This window comes from Rhinolophus sinicus, linkage group LG01 (genome assembly GCF_036562045.2).
Source record: "Rhinolophus sinicus isolate RSC01 linkage group LG01, ASM3656204v1, whole genome shotgun sequence".
Taxonomy (NCBI): Eukaryota; Metazoa; Chordata; class Mammalia; order Chiroptera; family Rhinolophidae; genus Rhinolophus; species Rhinolophus sinicus.
The window spans coordinates 56749807-56765777 of NC_133751.1; the positions used below are offsets into that span (position 1 = coordinate 56749807).

General features: G+C 49.5%; 1 protein-coding gene across 2 annotated transcripts in view; it reads right to left on the bottom strand.

Annotated features, from left to right (window-relative positions):
- The window catches only part of XXYLT1 (xyloside xylosyltransferase 1), a 165250-nt gene that overhangs the window by 33413 nt on the left and 115866 nt on the right, over positions 1-15971 (bottom strand). Inside the window, exon 4 of one of the 2 annotated variants that reach the window (XM_074329703.1) lies at positions 1689-1866. The exons of the other annotated variant lie outside the window; for it this stretch is intronic. Coding sequence (XP_074185804.1) covers positions 1704-1866 — 163 coding nt within the window. The 3' untranslated portion in view covers positions 1689-1703. Of the gene's footprint in view, positions 1-1688; positions 1867-15971 lie in introns of those variants that run through there. 2 annotated transcript variants of the gene reach the window in all.

Sequence of the window (15971 nt, forward strand, 5' to 3'; positions counted from 1 at the left end):
TTAACTGGTTTGGGATGTCCCCTCTGTTTTATGGATGTTTTGCTTCACTTTTTAATCCTTCACTCCACAAACGTGTTGACATCTACTCTGGGAATAGAGCGGGCTGGGCAGGAGACCACACAGTATCCACAGCACTAACTAATGAGGCAGCAATCATCACAGCACTAACCAATGAGCAGTATCCACAGCACTAACCAATGAGCAGAAAGGGGTGATGGTCAGGAGAAAAGAAGAGAAAAGTACTCTGGGTATCGACACAGGGGAAGAGGGAGCTGCTATCGCTGGCGGCCGAGGAATGCTAGGGAGAAGGCATAACTGAGTTGCCTGTGAACGACAGCATTTCTCAAGGTGGAAGTGGGAGAAGAGAGGCCCCCCAGGTGGCAGGGGCAGCATGAGCAAAGATAAGCAAGGGAACGCTTGGCAGGACATCAGGGGACCATGAGCATCCTAGCTGGCAGAAGCGTGCTGAGCCAATCACAAAGGCCTGCCATGCCAGGTCCCAGGGAGGAAAACCCAGAATGCATTCCAAGATTCAATTAAGAAGCAGGATGAAGAGCTGCTGGAGAACCACCTCTGGATTTTGCTCTAGGATGGTGGCAACTTACCATCCTGCGAAAACTGTGCCCCATTCTGAATGCTCTCCAGGAAAGCTCCAGGGGGCAGCCACCTTCTCTCTCCTCCAGGTGAAGCCCTGAATACAGTTGCCTGGATTTCCTTCCCCCAAAATGAGGGCCTGAGGGCCCACGGAGTGACTGCTTCCTGGAGAGCTGGGAGACGCTGAGCATCACGAGTCTCCTAATTCTTACCTGCATTTAATCTCTTTTCATTTTATGTCATGTAATAAATAAACCGTCTTGAGTGCCTCCTCTGCATAAGGGACCATGCCCGGATATGAGCACGAGGCCGAGAGGGCTCTGACTGGGCACCCAGAAGAGGTGCACTGCCCAAGGTACCTGAGAGCCCAAATCCCATGTCCCCCTGTTACAAACCCACCCTTACCTTCTCTGCACTAAGCACCCGGCCCGTTCAGCAGCCATACCCCGCTGAGCAGCCTTCCATATGTATCCTCAAACTGAGAGCCTTCCCACCAGTCCCTTGAGACCCAAATCACTGTCATTTCCCTAACACCTGGGACACATTTTGCCCTCAAAGCTCACAGGCAGTCATGTTATACAAGCATGTCATGAGCAAGGAAAAGTTCTTGCTAACTATAGCGCTGGGAGAACACCCCCTTACATGTGTAATAACGAATAGCAGGATTGGACACAAAATCCTAATGACCCAAAACAAACAACGTATAATGTTGATGCTCACATGACTTACTACAGTCGTACTTCCTGAATCTCTACCCAGCTTGTCACTCTGAAATCAAGTCAAACTAAGGAAAAATAAAAAAAATATAAAGCTTCTGGAGCACTCTGGAAGGCAGTAGTATCTTCTGTGCTTAGAAAAGGAGAGAGACATGAAGGAACACGATGGTCTCCTTGCTAGTGGATCCACGTCTATCGGGAAGGAGGGACTTCCTCCTTCGAGGGGAGTCTGGGAAGAAACGAGGGTCCGATCTCTGTGCATTCCCTTGGGCCAGTTTTTGAGTGTGAGTACAGAACGCCCCTACCCATTTCCACCTATCAAAGTCCTATGTATCCGAGGTGGATGTGTGGTTGGCTCCCCACAAACCCTCCTCTCATCCTCCTATTGAGAGATTAGAACTGGGGTACCGTGTTTCCCGCACTCCCAGGCTGGAGCTCTGCATGTGAGTCATGTGCCAAGCAAATGCACGTGAGATGTGGAGGGAGGGAATGCAGCGTCTGGCTGTCACTTCTGATGAAGAATTCATGGTCATCCTGAACCCAGACGTCATGCCTCCTGAGCATCAAAAACAAAAACAAACAAACAAACAAATAACAGGTGGTGGTGGCCTCTTCTTGTCTGAACTCTGTAATCCCTGGACTTCAACTTTGGGGGTCCATACTGCAGCTTCCTGGAGAGTCCAGAAACGGCTGTTTGGCTGACAACATTGTTTCTGTACAATCCAGGAGTCGCCCAAAAGGCCCAGTCCAGAAGCTGTCCTTCAGCCCCTCTGACAGTGTTGTAAGCCCCTAATTCCCCATATTAAACCCTTTCTGCTTAAAAGACCTACAGTGGCCCCTGATTGATAAACCATCCGGATAAACCAAGCAAGCTTTGAGCCGCAGGAGCCACAGGAGAAATGCTTGTAGGAGCAGCGCCATTTAAAGGAGCACCACATTCTAGTCCAGCGTGGACTAGAACGTCCCCAGTGCAGATGTAAAGGAAGACCCTGCAGGCTCACCTCAGGGTTAAGACAGACGGGAGAGGGCACAGGGACGGGGGGGATGTCTGCATGGGGCAGAGGTTGAGGTGCGATGGTGGAAGGGGCAGGCCAGGCGGGTCAATGCCAGGACTGGGGCTCAGTTACCTAGAAGGCGACTGGTAGTGTTTATTCAGCGGGTGAAAAGGTCTGACGGAGGAAGTTCGGTGTGAAAACTGGAGAAGCTGAGGCTCAAAAGAGAAAGGCTGAAGCCACGTGACAGGGCTAGTGATGAGGAGCTGCAAGTACAAGACATGGCAGGGAGCCCAGAGTCGAGGCAGCTGAAGCATCAAGTATCTGCCACGAAGGGAGCCGGGCTGGCTGGAGCGGCTGTTTATTAGTGTGGGCCTGGTGTGATGTAAGGTCAGGGAAGGCAGGAACCCACTGGATTTGGGTATATTTGAGTTTTCTTAAATTGAGGTACCCTGTCACCACGGGAGAGAGGTGCTGCATTCCTCCAGGTCCTAAGAGACCTGAACATCAAGAGACAAGAACTTGTGCTAACGTCAGTGTCCTAGCCATGCTGCACCGGCTCTATGATACATCTCAAAATTCACAACTGCGGCAACATTTCTAGGCAAGTTCCACTGGATTGTTTTTTCCCCTCACCACGCTAATCAGTGTGCTTGAAGCCAGTGCTTCTCAAACTTTAACGTGCTCATGAATCACTCGGGGAAGGAGGGGGGAGTGTCTCATTAAAATGTAGATTCTGATTCAGTAGGTCTGGGATAGTAGCCAGACTTTAAGCTTCGTAAACATCGGTCAATATCTGTACCACTTACAGATGCATGACCAAGTGCCACTCTGTCCAGTGTCTGTTCCCTATTTCACAGATGCAGATTTCACATCAGCAAGAAGTTAAAGAACTTGCCCAGAGCTGGTGGCCGGTTAGCTCAGTTGGTTAGAGCACGGTGTTAATAACACCAAGGTTGCGGGTTCAATCCCCACATGGGCCACTGTGAGCTGAGCCCTCCTTAAAAAATAAAAAAATTAAAAAAACAACAACAGAAAAACAAAAAAAAACATTGTTTAAAAAAAAAAAGAACTTGCCCAGAGCCACACAAAGGAGAAGTAGCAACTAACCCACACACCAGCCTGTCAGCTCTCACCTGCTTATAGTTTCGCTTTCAGCTTTCCCTCACCCCTACCCTGGGACCCCTGGGAGTAAATGATTTAATTTATCATTGCTGTGGGCTCTAAAAACTGTGCCAAGGGGAGGTGAGAGGAAGGGAGGGAATGAGTGCCCACTGTCACCAGAACTAGGTGAAGGCTGTTGGGAAACACATCTTTGGCTTGCCAGCTGCCCCCCAGTCATGTGGGTCCCTCCCTGGGATCCTAGGAGAAAAACAGGCAAAGGATATGAACAGGTAATTCATGGAAGAGTAATGGAAATGGCAGATAATCAAATGAAAGGTTGCTCAGACTCAACAGGAGTCAGAGAAATTAAAGTCAAAGTAGCAAGGAGATATTACGGTCTACCCATCAGACCAGCTAGCAGTAACATGGAAATAAAAATTAATGCTGTGGGGTTGGGGGAACGGGTTTCTTACCAACTGCTAGTGGAAATGAGAATTGTAGTTTTTTTTGGAAAACAATCTGGAAACACTGATCAAAAATAAAAATACTATATCCTTCAGCTCAGCACGCTTTCTCTCGGGAATCTATCTCAGAAATAAAAGCCATAGTTCATAAGGACGCACACGTACAAGGATGTTTATGTAAGTAGTTTATGGATGTTTATGGAGGTAGTTATTTATCAATAAAAAAAGCTAGAGACAAAGTGAATGCCCAATATAAGAATAGTTGAATAAAATATAGATCCTCCCTTCTAAGGAATAAAAGGGAATAAAAAGAATGAAAGACGAGGTATACCAGAGGACTTGGAGGGATTTTTCTATGAAGTATTGATGAACAAGAAAAGCAATATGCAGTAAATGTGATTAATGTGAGCCCACTATTGTAAAACAATTACTTTTTTTAAAAGCTTGCACACTTATATATGTGTTTATGGGTACGTGTATAACTATATAATTTTTATAAACATATGTAGAAGTAGGCAGATTCCAAGTTATTAAAATGAGTTAGTGTGGAGCTCAGACAGGGAAACAAAACCCATGCACCTCTCTCTTCTCTGTCTCCCTCTTTCACACACCCACACGCACACGCACATTTCTGCACTGATGAATAATGAATGATGAATAGCAAAAAGGTCACGATTTTGGGGAATCCTTGCTCTCCCCTAGTCCACGCTTCTAACTCAAGCCTGCTTGGAAGGGAAGACCTGCCCCTCTGCCATGCTGCTGTTTTCAGCAAGCTTCTCCCATTGCCTGCAAGGCGTGCCTCTATTAGTGAGATGTTACATATTCTCTCCTCTCTCAAGAAGCCATCAGAACATCCACTGGTCATGACAGCCCAGCTGCACTCAAAGCCAAGTCTCCTTCACATCACTGACAGGCCCGGGTTGCTACATCATCCTCACCAGGAAAAACGAAGGCTAAGACCGGGGTGGGGGAGCCAGGGGCCTCCTCCTTCCCTCACCCTCTTCATCCTTCAGGGTCCCTCCCCAGGGCCCCATTCTGGATTGGCTCAGTCCTGTGGGAGCTGAGGGTGCGATCATAGGCCAAGAGGTGGACAGGGAAACGGTCGTCTCATTCCTCACGCAGGACTGGAGCTGCTGTCCCCTGGACCCCGTGTTCCAGCCTCCTCATCAGAGAAATGCTTATTTCCAGGGAGAGAAAATGCACTCTATGCACTCTGCTCAAGACAACATATTCTAGTTTCTGAAAACTATATATATTTAAAGTGTGTTCTTTTTTACATTGTGCTGAATTTTACCCCATTAAAGTTTTTACTCTCTGGTCTAAGTCCTATCTCCTGTAGCTACCCCTTGGAGGCATAAGCGTGTGTCCTCTCTCACATGAGGACAGTGACAAAGCCCCCATGGGTTTTCTCTTCTCTTGACTAAATATCCCCAGTTGCTTCTGACGGGGGCTAAACACACATCTCAGGAACTTCCTGATGGCAGGTCAAGTTGTTATTCCTCCAGTGAAACATGGGGGTTCTGACAGGATACAGGCAAAGACCCACATGTGCAAGCCCCCAAAGGAAAAAATCTGTACCGTCTCTCAGAAGAAACTTGAAGGAAAGATGGAGCAGGATGGGGAAAAGGCAGTTCCAAAGGCCCTTCCAATGTCCCTAAGAACCCTCCCCTGAAGAAGGTGAAAGAAGGCCACCACGTATGTCCTAGCACAAAGGACTACACCCCAGCTGCCACACTCAGCTCCATTTGCATTTCACTGAGTTTGTCTGGCCATTTCACGAAGGCTGCACAGATTAAACCAGACATGAACATGGCAGGAGGAAAGAGGACACGCAATGAAGCTGTGTCCTGGAGAAGGCCAATGAGCATCCTGGTTCCCTTACAGTGGCCTACTGAGGGCTGTGGGCTGTGGTGGGGGTGGCGGGCAAGCCAGACGTCACAGGCTTGCTGCGGGGGCCTGAACCTGGGCTCCCAGGATACACGCTGGGGGCTGCCAAGGGAGTAATAAATTGATTCAGAATAAGAGAGGCCTGGGCCTGGAGTTTTGGAGCGCCAATCCTAGAAATAGCTTTCAACGATAAAGACAACAGTATGTCCAAAATGTTTCTGAATTTCTAAAAAAAGCTGAGTCAGAATGCTTTCAAAATTTAGTTCCTTGAAGGAGGAAAACAGTGTCTGACAATTAAGTTTGCGAACTTGTTGCAATGATATTGCTAACCTTTTTTGATATCAGAGGGATCATTCATTATAAATTTGTACCAATTGGACAGTTAACCAAGTTTACTATTTGGAAGTGCTGAAAAGGCTGCGTGAAAAAGTTAGATGACCTGAACTTTTCACCACCAATTCATGCCTCTTGCATCATGACAGTGCACCAGCTCACAAAGCACTGTCTGTGAGGGAGTTTTTAGCCAGTAAACAAATAACTGTGTTGGAACACCCTCCCTACTCATCTGATCTGGCCTCCAATGACTTCTTTCTTTACCTGAAGATAAAGGAAATATTAAAAGGAAGACATTTTGATGACATTCAGAACATCAAGGGTAGTAGGATGACAGCTCTGATGGCCGTTCCAGAAAAAGAGTCCAAAATTGCTTTGAAGGGTGGACTAAGCGCTGGCATTGGTGCACAGCTTCCCAAGGGGAGTACTTCAAAGGTGACCGTAGTGACATTCAGCAATTAGGTATGTAGCATTTTTTCTAGGATGAGTTCGCGAACTTAACTGTCTGACCTCGTAATAGCAGCGCTCTAAGAGCTCTGTGTTCATCGAAGCTGTTAGTTATTAGCTGAGTAACACTGGGCAGGTCCCTTCCCTTCTTCAAACCTCCGTTTTGCCTTTGATAAAATGGAGATAGCGTCTACATAATGAAACAGAAATAAAGATCTATTAAGGGAAATTACTATGTCCACTACGGATGACTTTATTATTGCTGCGGAGGACAGGCAATTGAAGACATCCAGTAAAAGACTGGGTAGTGGGTAAATAGAATGCAACTGTTGTGACTGGGTGATAATACTGACCCCCTTTTCCCAACGAGATGAAAAGAATAGAAAGAAACCGAGTGAGAATTTAAGGTGATCACAAGCGTTAAGTAAGTTCCTGGTGCAGGCCCCGGCCGGAGCACAGGGGAGGAGCCTGACACTGGGGGGACGGCCCTAAGGACATCCTACAACCATCAGCTGGACGCTCCCAAAGGAGAGAAGGCCTAACGGGCCTTTTCATCCTCGCCCCCTGGAACAATGCTGAGTCTCCTGAATGCCTCTTTTGTTCCATACAGCACACAAAAAAATCACAAACATTTTTTAACTATGCTGTGTTTTTCTAGCTGTTTGTTCTTTTCTCAAAGGTCCTAAGATCACAGAAAGGCTTCCAAGAACAATAGCTGGTAAACGCTTGGAGCAGTTGAAACAACAAGGCTGAGGGTTTCTGGCCCAAAGAGAGAAGGCAGGCAGAAAGGTCAGGGGCTGGGCTGTGGGGTGCAGGCTCTGGCCCTGCGCTCCCCCTGGGGCGGGAAGTTCCCACTGGGTCTGCAGGATTCCTGCAGAATGACGGGGGCACTTGCTGCATTTCTCCAGGATCAGATTCCAGTCAAAACTCACGTGCTCTCACTCTCTCTCTTTTTTCTCCAAAAATGAAAAGCTTAGATTTCCATCCTGTCTTCTGAGGCCTACATTAAGGCCACGGGAGGGATGGTCTGCTCCCAGGGCAGTGCCAGGACAACCAGCACAGGGCCTCAGCCCTCCCACTCTGCTGCTGCAGCTGCCCTTCCTCCCTCCAAACAACACTGCTGCCTCTCTGCTGTGCAGATGCCCCACACGGACCGCAGAGGAAAAGTGGGGCAAAGAACTTCTGACTGTATGTGGGATCCTGGATCCACCACTTTCTGGCTTTGGGCTGGCCTTGAGCAAGCATAAAAACAACGTGCCTTACTTTTCTCATCTGGAAAATGGGGTTTACATTAACAATGGCTTTGTAAAATTGGCACGAGGATTAAACAACACTCCATATAAAGTGCTCAGCATATAAAGTGCCTGACACAGGATGCACTCCAATAAATGGGCCTCAGCTGCCTCCCCGGCTGTCTGGCTCACAGGCAGGGTAGCATGTGTTGTGGGTTGGCGGGGGGCTAAGGGTGAAGCAGCGTGGCCCGTGAGCTGTATCTGGGCTGCCGCTGCCTCCTGCTTGTGCCCCTTTTCCTGTGGTCCGAACACCTGGCAACCATGGTATCCTCACCTCAGCAGACACCCCCCCCTTAGAGACACTGCACTTACTGAAAGTCTCACTGAGCTACGTGGGACCTTGGAGTCACCCAAGGGATCCAGGCTGCCAGGCCAGTCAAGGGATGTCTTTCCAGCTGAGAATGTGGTCATCCTTCCACCCAGGCCGGCTGAGCCCTGACTGGCTGCATCTCCCTAGGCCTTCTGGGCAGAAACTTGGCCAAGGACCACCTCAGCCTGAAATTCAAAGAAAAAGAAAGGTTAGGAAGGAAGGGGCTCCCTCTAGTGCAGAGAGGAAGTGAAGAAAGTCTGGGTCCCTACATCCAGAACAGATGGAGGGCGGCACCCGGGCCCCTGACTCATCCCCATCTCTGCTCCCTTATCTCCCAGCGGCCCTCATACCCTCCAGACAGCTCTGCAAAACACAGGCCCTCTGCAAAAGGGTCCCTGAAGGCTCTCGGCTGCCCAGCCCCAACTGACTTTTCCATCTTATGTGCCCCCACACCTCACTGTGAAACCCCCACTGGCCACACCAGACTGTTCTCTGCTCCCTAAACTTACTCTGTACTGTCTAAGCACTGAGACACACTCCTCCGACACAGGAGAAGAACCCCCAAAGTAGAAAGGCTGAAGGCCCATAGCTGAGACTGTAGGAAAACCATGGAAGAGGCATTGGGCAGTCTCGGCTGCATCCCAGCTCCATCAATGCCCTTGCAACCCTGGGCCAAGGCTCCCCTCCTCTCCAGGTCTGATGTCCTCATCTATAAATAGTGGGTGCTGGACCTGTCACCTCTCAAGGCACTGCTAGCACTGAGATGCCACAAGAAACTCCAGCCTCCACCCCCATGTAGATGGCAGAGGTAAGCTCTGATCTGCCTTCACCGCTTCTCTCCAGCCTCCAGGGGAAGGTGGAAAAACCAGCTCAGTGTCTAGCCAGAAAGTGCCTATGCCTGAACACCCCACAGCCAGGCCCAGCAGAGCCTACAAGAGGATACGAAGGTCTGATCCCCAAGGCCCCAGTTCCCCTGAGCACCCAGGCTCAACTCCAAGCAAGGGGCCAGGGGGCTTGGAGAGGTGACAGCCAGCATTCATTAATCACCACAAATTAGCTGGGAGGCTGAGAGGAGGAGAGAAAAGTCCCCAGCTCTTTCACGTTCGCATTATTGATGGCACACGACAAACCTGCGTCACAACGCCACCAGTGTGACAGATGTGTTACCCGCGGCATCACAGCGCTGGAGAAGAGTGTACCCAACACACTGGCCTGGCACTGCTTGCAGCACTCCAAGAATGCTGTGCTCACTGCTCAGAGCAGGGTGTGGCAGCATGTGACAGGCCGGACAGGACGCAGGGCTGAGAGCCAGGAGGCCTGGTACCCACCTGGCTCTGCAACGAACCAGCAGGGTGACCCTGAGAGTCACTTCTCTGATCTCATTTTCCTACACTGAAAACTGAAGTTGCTGGACGAGACGATGACCAGGTTCCCATTCAGCTGTAACGTTCTTTCATTCTACTAAACGGGGAGGAGACCCAGATCGAATCAGCTAGAAATCATTCAGCCAATATTTTTAGGTACCTCTCACTTGCAAAAAATAAACAAGATCTTATTTAATTTTTTCCTGAATGGCTGGAGATGCTACAGATGGAGGAAGGAGTAGAGAGGGCCTGTCCACCCTTCCCAGGGAATGAGCTCCCTGCCACCTCGGCACAAGGGGCTTGCCTGAGGCCTGTCATTGACACCCACTCCCCAGACCGTCACTGGCAGCGAGCCCGGCCCCTCTAAGCGGCGCATAAATGAGAGTGGGATGAACCTGCATCTATCGTCCCTCTTCTGACTGATGAGGCTTTGGGGATCCAGGGAGAGCACGGAGGTACTGTTGCCTGAGTCACTAACATCTGTAACATCTGTAACATAACAGAGAACTCTCCCTGGTGCATTTCGGGAGGCAGAAGACAAGTGAGTCCCGAGGGCTGGGAGGCCTGAATCTGAAGCAGCTCGTTGGCTGAATTATTAATGGGACTCTGAATACGGCTCAAGTTTCCCATGACAGATGGTTGTGTGAGCGGATGGTTCTGAGGCCAATTAAGAATGATTGGGGATTCTGGTGGCAGTGCCATCACCTGTGAGTGTGTTAAAACGTCTCCTGCTGCAAGAAATTCTGTGGGCCGTCTCCTTGGACACAGGCATGATGATGGCAAAGGAAGAAGGGGTGCGTGACGCCACTACCCTACACCAACTTCTGTCCCCAGCGCAGGGCATCGCTGAGCCCTATGTACAGAGCGCAAGAGCAGAGGGGCCTCCAAGGTTCTCCAGCCCAGCAGCCTCCGCGGAATCTCAGAGCCTCAGAAAAATATTAGGTTGGTGCAAAAGTAATTGCAGTTTAAAAGGTTAAAAATAACTGCAAAAACCGCAATTACTTTTGCACCAACCTAATAGGTACCATGTGAAAAAAGGGATCCAGGTCCAAAAGTTTAAAAAAGGTTGTGCTCAACAAAGCTAGACCACTTGGTAGGTTTCAGAGCCTTTAATGCGATCCATGACCCTAGAAGAGGGAGGGAAATAAAAAACACATATTTACATAAAACATTCAGTTTCCCAAACGTATTTGATGATGAAATCCTTTCCTCCAGGACATGTCCTGGGATTGCCATTCCATGGAACTCACCTTGAGAAGTGCGGCCTTAGACCCCTGTCCTCGTTTTATAAGGGAACAGGGAGAGGGCCCGCGTGCCCACACGGTGAGCCAGGGCACAGGGAGAGCCCCTTGGGCTCAACGGTAACGTCCCAGGGGCTTGGCAGCTGCTCTAGGGCCAACTCCAAGGCTTTATCCAGGAACTGACAAGAGAACGGAACACGGGATGGCTTCTGGGAAAACTAGGGTATAATTCCAAGCCCGAGGACCCCCTAGAGGAAAATGGTTTGCAGTCACAGCATGAGAAAGTTCTGAGACCTTCTGGCTTGGCACAAATAACACCTTTTCTTCCTGGTAATAATTTGCTTAATGTTGCTGGGTCTCCGGCGCTAGACTGTAGACTCCATGGGGCAGGGACTATGTCTGTTTTGTTCATGAAGAGGTCCCAGCCTCTGGCACTGGGCCTGGCAAACACACAGCACTCAGTCAGTATGTGCTGACTGACTGATAGCCTAACGAGCATATGCCTTAGTATCTACTTCCGAGAACCCAAGACACCTTGAAAATGAGCCCTCTTGTTTTCAGATGCAAGAGCCCCACGGAGAAATGGACACAAAGCTCAGCATTGTGAGGGTGATCTGTTGTTTGGGGATGTGGCCAGCCAGGCTCCAGGGGTCACGGCCCCCACGAGAGCCGACAGGAACGTGGAAAGGGGCTGGCTCCACAAAGGCTGAGCCTGAGCCAGCGGAGTCTGGAACCATTTTTCATGGGTGCGGGAACATCTGTATTTTAATGCTGTAGGGTAAGCAAGGCGCCCATGGTTATGTGAAGTACAGAGGGGAATCCGATACAGCAGAAATAAATGACATCCCAGTTTCTTTCAAGCCAACCAAGGACCCATCCATTTATTACACATTTACTCAGCAGTTACTCACAAGGAAAGAGAAAAATTAAAAGGCTTGATCGATACCCCCTCTCAAGCAGCTGATAGCCTAGAAGGAGAGAAAACCTGGGGATAGAAATAACCACGTAACAAAGAAGACGGTGGTATCAGAGATACACAGATTTACAGAGATCCCCAGAAGAGGACGGGAGCCTGACTCGGACAGAAAGCTGCATGAGATTAAATGTGGGGCTTGAAAATGATGCTTCTCACCTCCACTCCTCCCAAATCTTTGACCAGAACAGTCCCAAAAAGGTAAAAGACAAGGTGAAGGTGGGCCTAGGTCCACCTTGGGGCCTAGGTCCCTTTCATTCCCATCTCCTTCCTTTGGAGGACTCAGAAGTCAGGAAGCAGCCCAGGGCAGGCTCTCGTTAGGAAGTGCCATGAAGCCATGGGGCCCCAACCAGTCTGTCCGCAGGAGAGGGGTAGGAGGGAGCACCCCAGGTGGGGGTGGGGGGCGACGGGGAAAAGCCAGGGTGAGCAGCAGAGGGCTGAGACAGCCATGCTCCCCACCACCTAATTCAAACCTCTGGGGTAGGGGGGATCCCTCCCCAAGCCGAGCGTAAGCACAGTCAATCCCTTGGCCCCAGGCTACCAAATACAAACGATCCCAGCCAAAGGCAGAAACCACCTGATTTTCAACTGAACTCTTGCCAGAAATAAGCTGAAATGTCCACAGTCTGTGGGCAGCAGTGGGGTCAGACGGAAAGGCCCCAGTGGCGCCGATCTGGTAGCGGGGGCGGAGCCTGTGCACGAGAACAACCCCAGGAGTCAGCAGCTTCGGTTCTTCCAAAGAGCTGGGAGCCCGACCAGTCAACAGCATCTGCTACTGGGGAACATGAGGGCGGAGGGCAGTTGTGGGCAAGAGAAAAAGACAGCACCCCGTCTGTGAGTGGTTTCCTTCAGTCCTCACCTCAAAAGTCTCTTCTCCAAAAGAGTGATGAGAAAAATAGGAGAGTCACTTCCTCTTCCTTTGAAGGATGTCTAGAGATGAAAATGAAATATGGGGGCTGCTGTCTCTTGAGGGTTTAATACAATCATTGGGGCCCTCTGGCCTTTGATCTGCACATGTTCACTGAGCGCCCTGAATGGGAGACCTGGAGGAAAACTGCCCAGGAAGGGGGGGCAACAGGGCGTGAGAAGGGCGGGGCCAGGTGGGCAAGGGACACCATGGAACTGGGTTTTAAGAACTGAATACACTTTCTTGGCCAAGGTAGACACCACGCTGGAGGATAGGGCCCTTTCTACAACGATGTGCTCCTCGAGAGGGGCTTCCAAAGTCCCATGCAGCTCTGAGATGTGAGAGCACTGAATTTGCCATTTTCTGTTGCTGGGTTTCTGCCTGTATCCCGACCAAAGTACGATGGGATGTGGTGGGGGAAAGGGAGCCTGAGACAGAGCTTGAGTGCAGACAGTTTGTGAGGTGATGCTAAAAAGCAGAAGGGAGAAAGAGACAGAAAAGGAGGAAAGCCGACATAAGGGTGCCTTATCGAGACTGCCGCTGTACTTGGTCCAGCCAGGACCCCAGAGGGGTGCAGAGATGCCTCCCAGGACTGCCCTCCAGCAGGACGAGGCTGGAGCACTCAGCCCCAGTTCCATGCTCCAGCACTGAGGGGTGCCCGGGAGGGTTCACACCCACTCCCACTTCTGGGCTCCGCACAAGTGGATGCCCCAGGTAAGGAGAGGACCCTGGAGAGAGTCTGAGCTCTCACAAGACTATTCCTGCAACTGTAGCTGAAATCAAAGCTGGTCAAGGGTACTGGACTCAGGTACCACAGGCTTTTGCTACAAAATGTATCACTTATTCCACCATATATACCCTGTTTCCCCGAAAATAAGACCTAGCCAGACAATCAGCTCTAATGTGTCTTTTGGAGCAAAAATTATTATAAGACCCGGTCTTATATTATATAAGACCGGGTCTTATATTATAGTAAAATAAGACCGGGCCTTATATTAATTTTTGCTCCAAAAGATGCATTAGAGCTGAGTGTCCGGCTAGGTCTTATTTTGGGGGAAACACGGTATATATATTTTTTGGCCTCCAAGAAGCTAAAGGCTGAACTGAATCCTCCATCAAAGCAATTAAAATAGCTTCCTTTTTCTTTCTACATGTTGCTTTGACCTTTTGTTTTTTTAATCTTAACATTACCTATATCTCCTTTATTAGATGCCACCTTAAAATCTTTGCAAGTAGATGAGGCCTACGGTATAAATAATAAAAATATGTGAATTATTAATAGAATTTTGTTTCAAGCCACTTTTTGGCAAATCCATATCCTTCGAGATCACGGAGACAGATACCAGGGAGCATCACAAAACCCTGTCGAGGGATTACTGCTCTGCAGTCGGCAAATGAAAAATGTCAGCAGTGACAAACGGCACCACACACACACACACACACACACACACCCCGTAAGGTTATTTTCAGATTTCTCTTCATTACAGACCTTCTTGAGCAAGCTCATGCAGTTTGCTTTTTCTTTACTTTTGTTACATGAGTTCAGTTCCACTTCTCACCCAGAGCTGAGTGTAGCCTGAGGCAGGGTAAGGCCCCCACGGAAGGCTACCAGACCTGCCTTCTGTACGAAGCAGCCACCAGCTATGGAGCAAAGGACTCGGACATGTGTTCATCACCAACCCGCTTGGCACTGGGCTGGCCCCTGGATGCAGACACGGCCAGGCCACACTGCCTGCGCCTTGCAGAACACATGGTCTCATGGTGCGAACACAATCACATCCCCCCGGTGAAGGAAGGTCAGCAGTTGCTTCCTCATTGTAAAAATGAGATCAGTCATTCTTGGTTCATTCATTCATTCACTTAGTGAGCGTTCAGGGAGGCTCTGAGTGCCGAGTGCCGCGTCAGTCACTGGAGACATAAAGATGACAAAGACACAACTCCCGCTCTTTAGGAAGGAGCTCATGGATTTGGACTAGACCTTCCACCTCTGATATTCCTCAGATCCACGCCAGTCTTGGCAAAGACCTAACAGGGCAAGTGACTTCCAGGGTAGGAAGCATACAGAGACAGAATGTCCATTCTTCAGAAAGAGGTGATATAGAAAAATGGCAGCCCTGACGGATTCCTCCTCCCTCCACCAATCTGATCCCAACACTCCCTTCCCTGGAGAAAACAGACATTCAACGACATTGCGCCATCTGTCAGCAGGCGGCAGGAGGGCTCAGCCCCTCAGAAGCCCTCATTCTGCTCTGGTCGCCTCTTGGAAAGCGCTGTAAATCTGGTGGGAGGTGATTGGATTTTCTTGCCTGGTTGTGATGTAATTATGATGCTATAAAACAGAGGGGCCAAGAAACTCTCATAGTGATGCAGAAAGAAGGAATCTGTACTCTTCATATAGACCAGGAGTGTCCAAACATTTTTCAACGTTTTTCACCAGGGGCCATATTCAGTAAAATACACAAACAGCCGGGCCACTCACTCGAGGTGAAGTATGTATTGCCTCATCTGGTTTATTTAAGTAAACTAAATATATTTTTGGAATTTGCTGCGGGCCAATAAAAAATGGATTGTGGGCTGCAGTTGGCCTGCGGGCCGCAGTTTGGAGACCCCTGATATAGACGATTCTGCAACTCGAGTGTAGCATCTGACACCTGGGCCCACTTTACAGAACATTCTCCTTGTGGATTTTCAAAACTATAGTGAGATTAAAAGAAGAGGGTCAGGGTGGGAAGAGCCTAAAGCAGCCGGGACGTGCATCACACTATGGAAGAGTCTTTGCTTTGGGAAAAGCCTTCTCCAACACAGCTTCCCAGGAAATCTGAAATGTTCAGGGCTCAGTGCTTGAAAGAGAAGCCTTGGGAAGGTTGGGAGAGCCAAACGGAGATGGAGTGAGCTTGTGGAATTCTCTAACAGGGGGCAGACGATCAGAAATGAGATCTGAAGTGTCGCTGAAATGATTAGGTAATTGTGCAAATGTGTAATCTCCTGTGACACAGAATGGCAGACCAACAGAACTGAAGGGAGCTTAAAGATCAGTAAACCCACCTACTTGTTACTGAATCCAGAGTCCAGACAAGTGAAAGAGCCTGGCACGCTGGAAGCCCAGGGCCCACAAGGACCTGTAAGCTGTGACAGGACCAGCCAGGGCAGATTGCATGTGGCCACACCACTCATGGCCAATTCAGGATAACTTCTGTCACTTTCTAGTATGCGGCCCAGGTGTGCTTACGTCAGCACTGGGAGCTCAGACTCAGTGCAGCGCCCCAGGAGGCAACTGCCAAGCAATGACCTGTATATCCTCCAGTACCTCTGAGCTCACAAACACGTATCATCATCTACCAGGATGT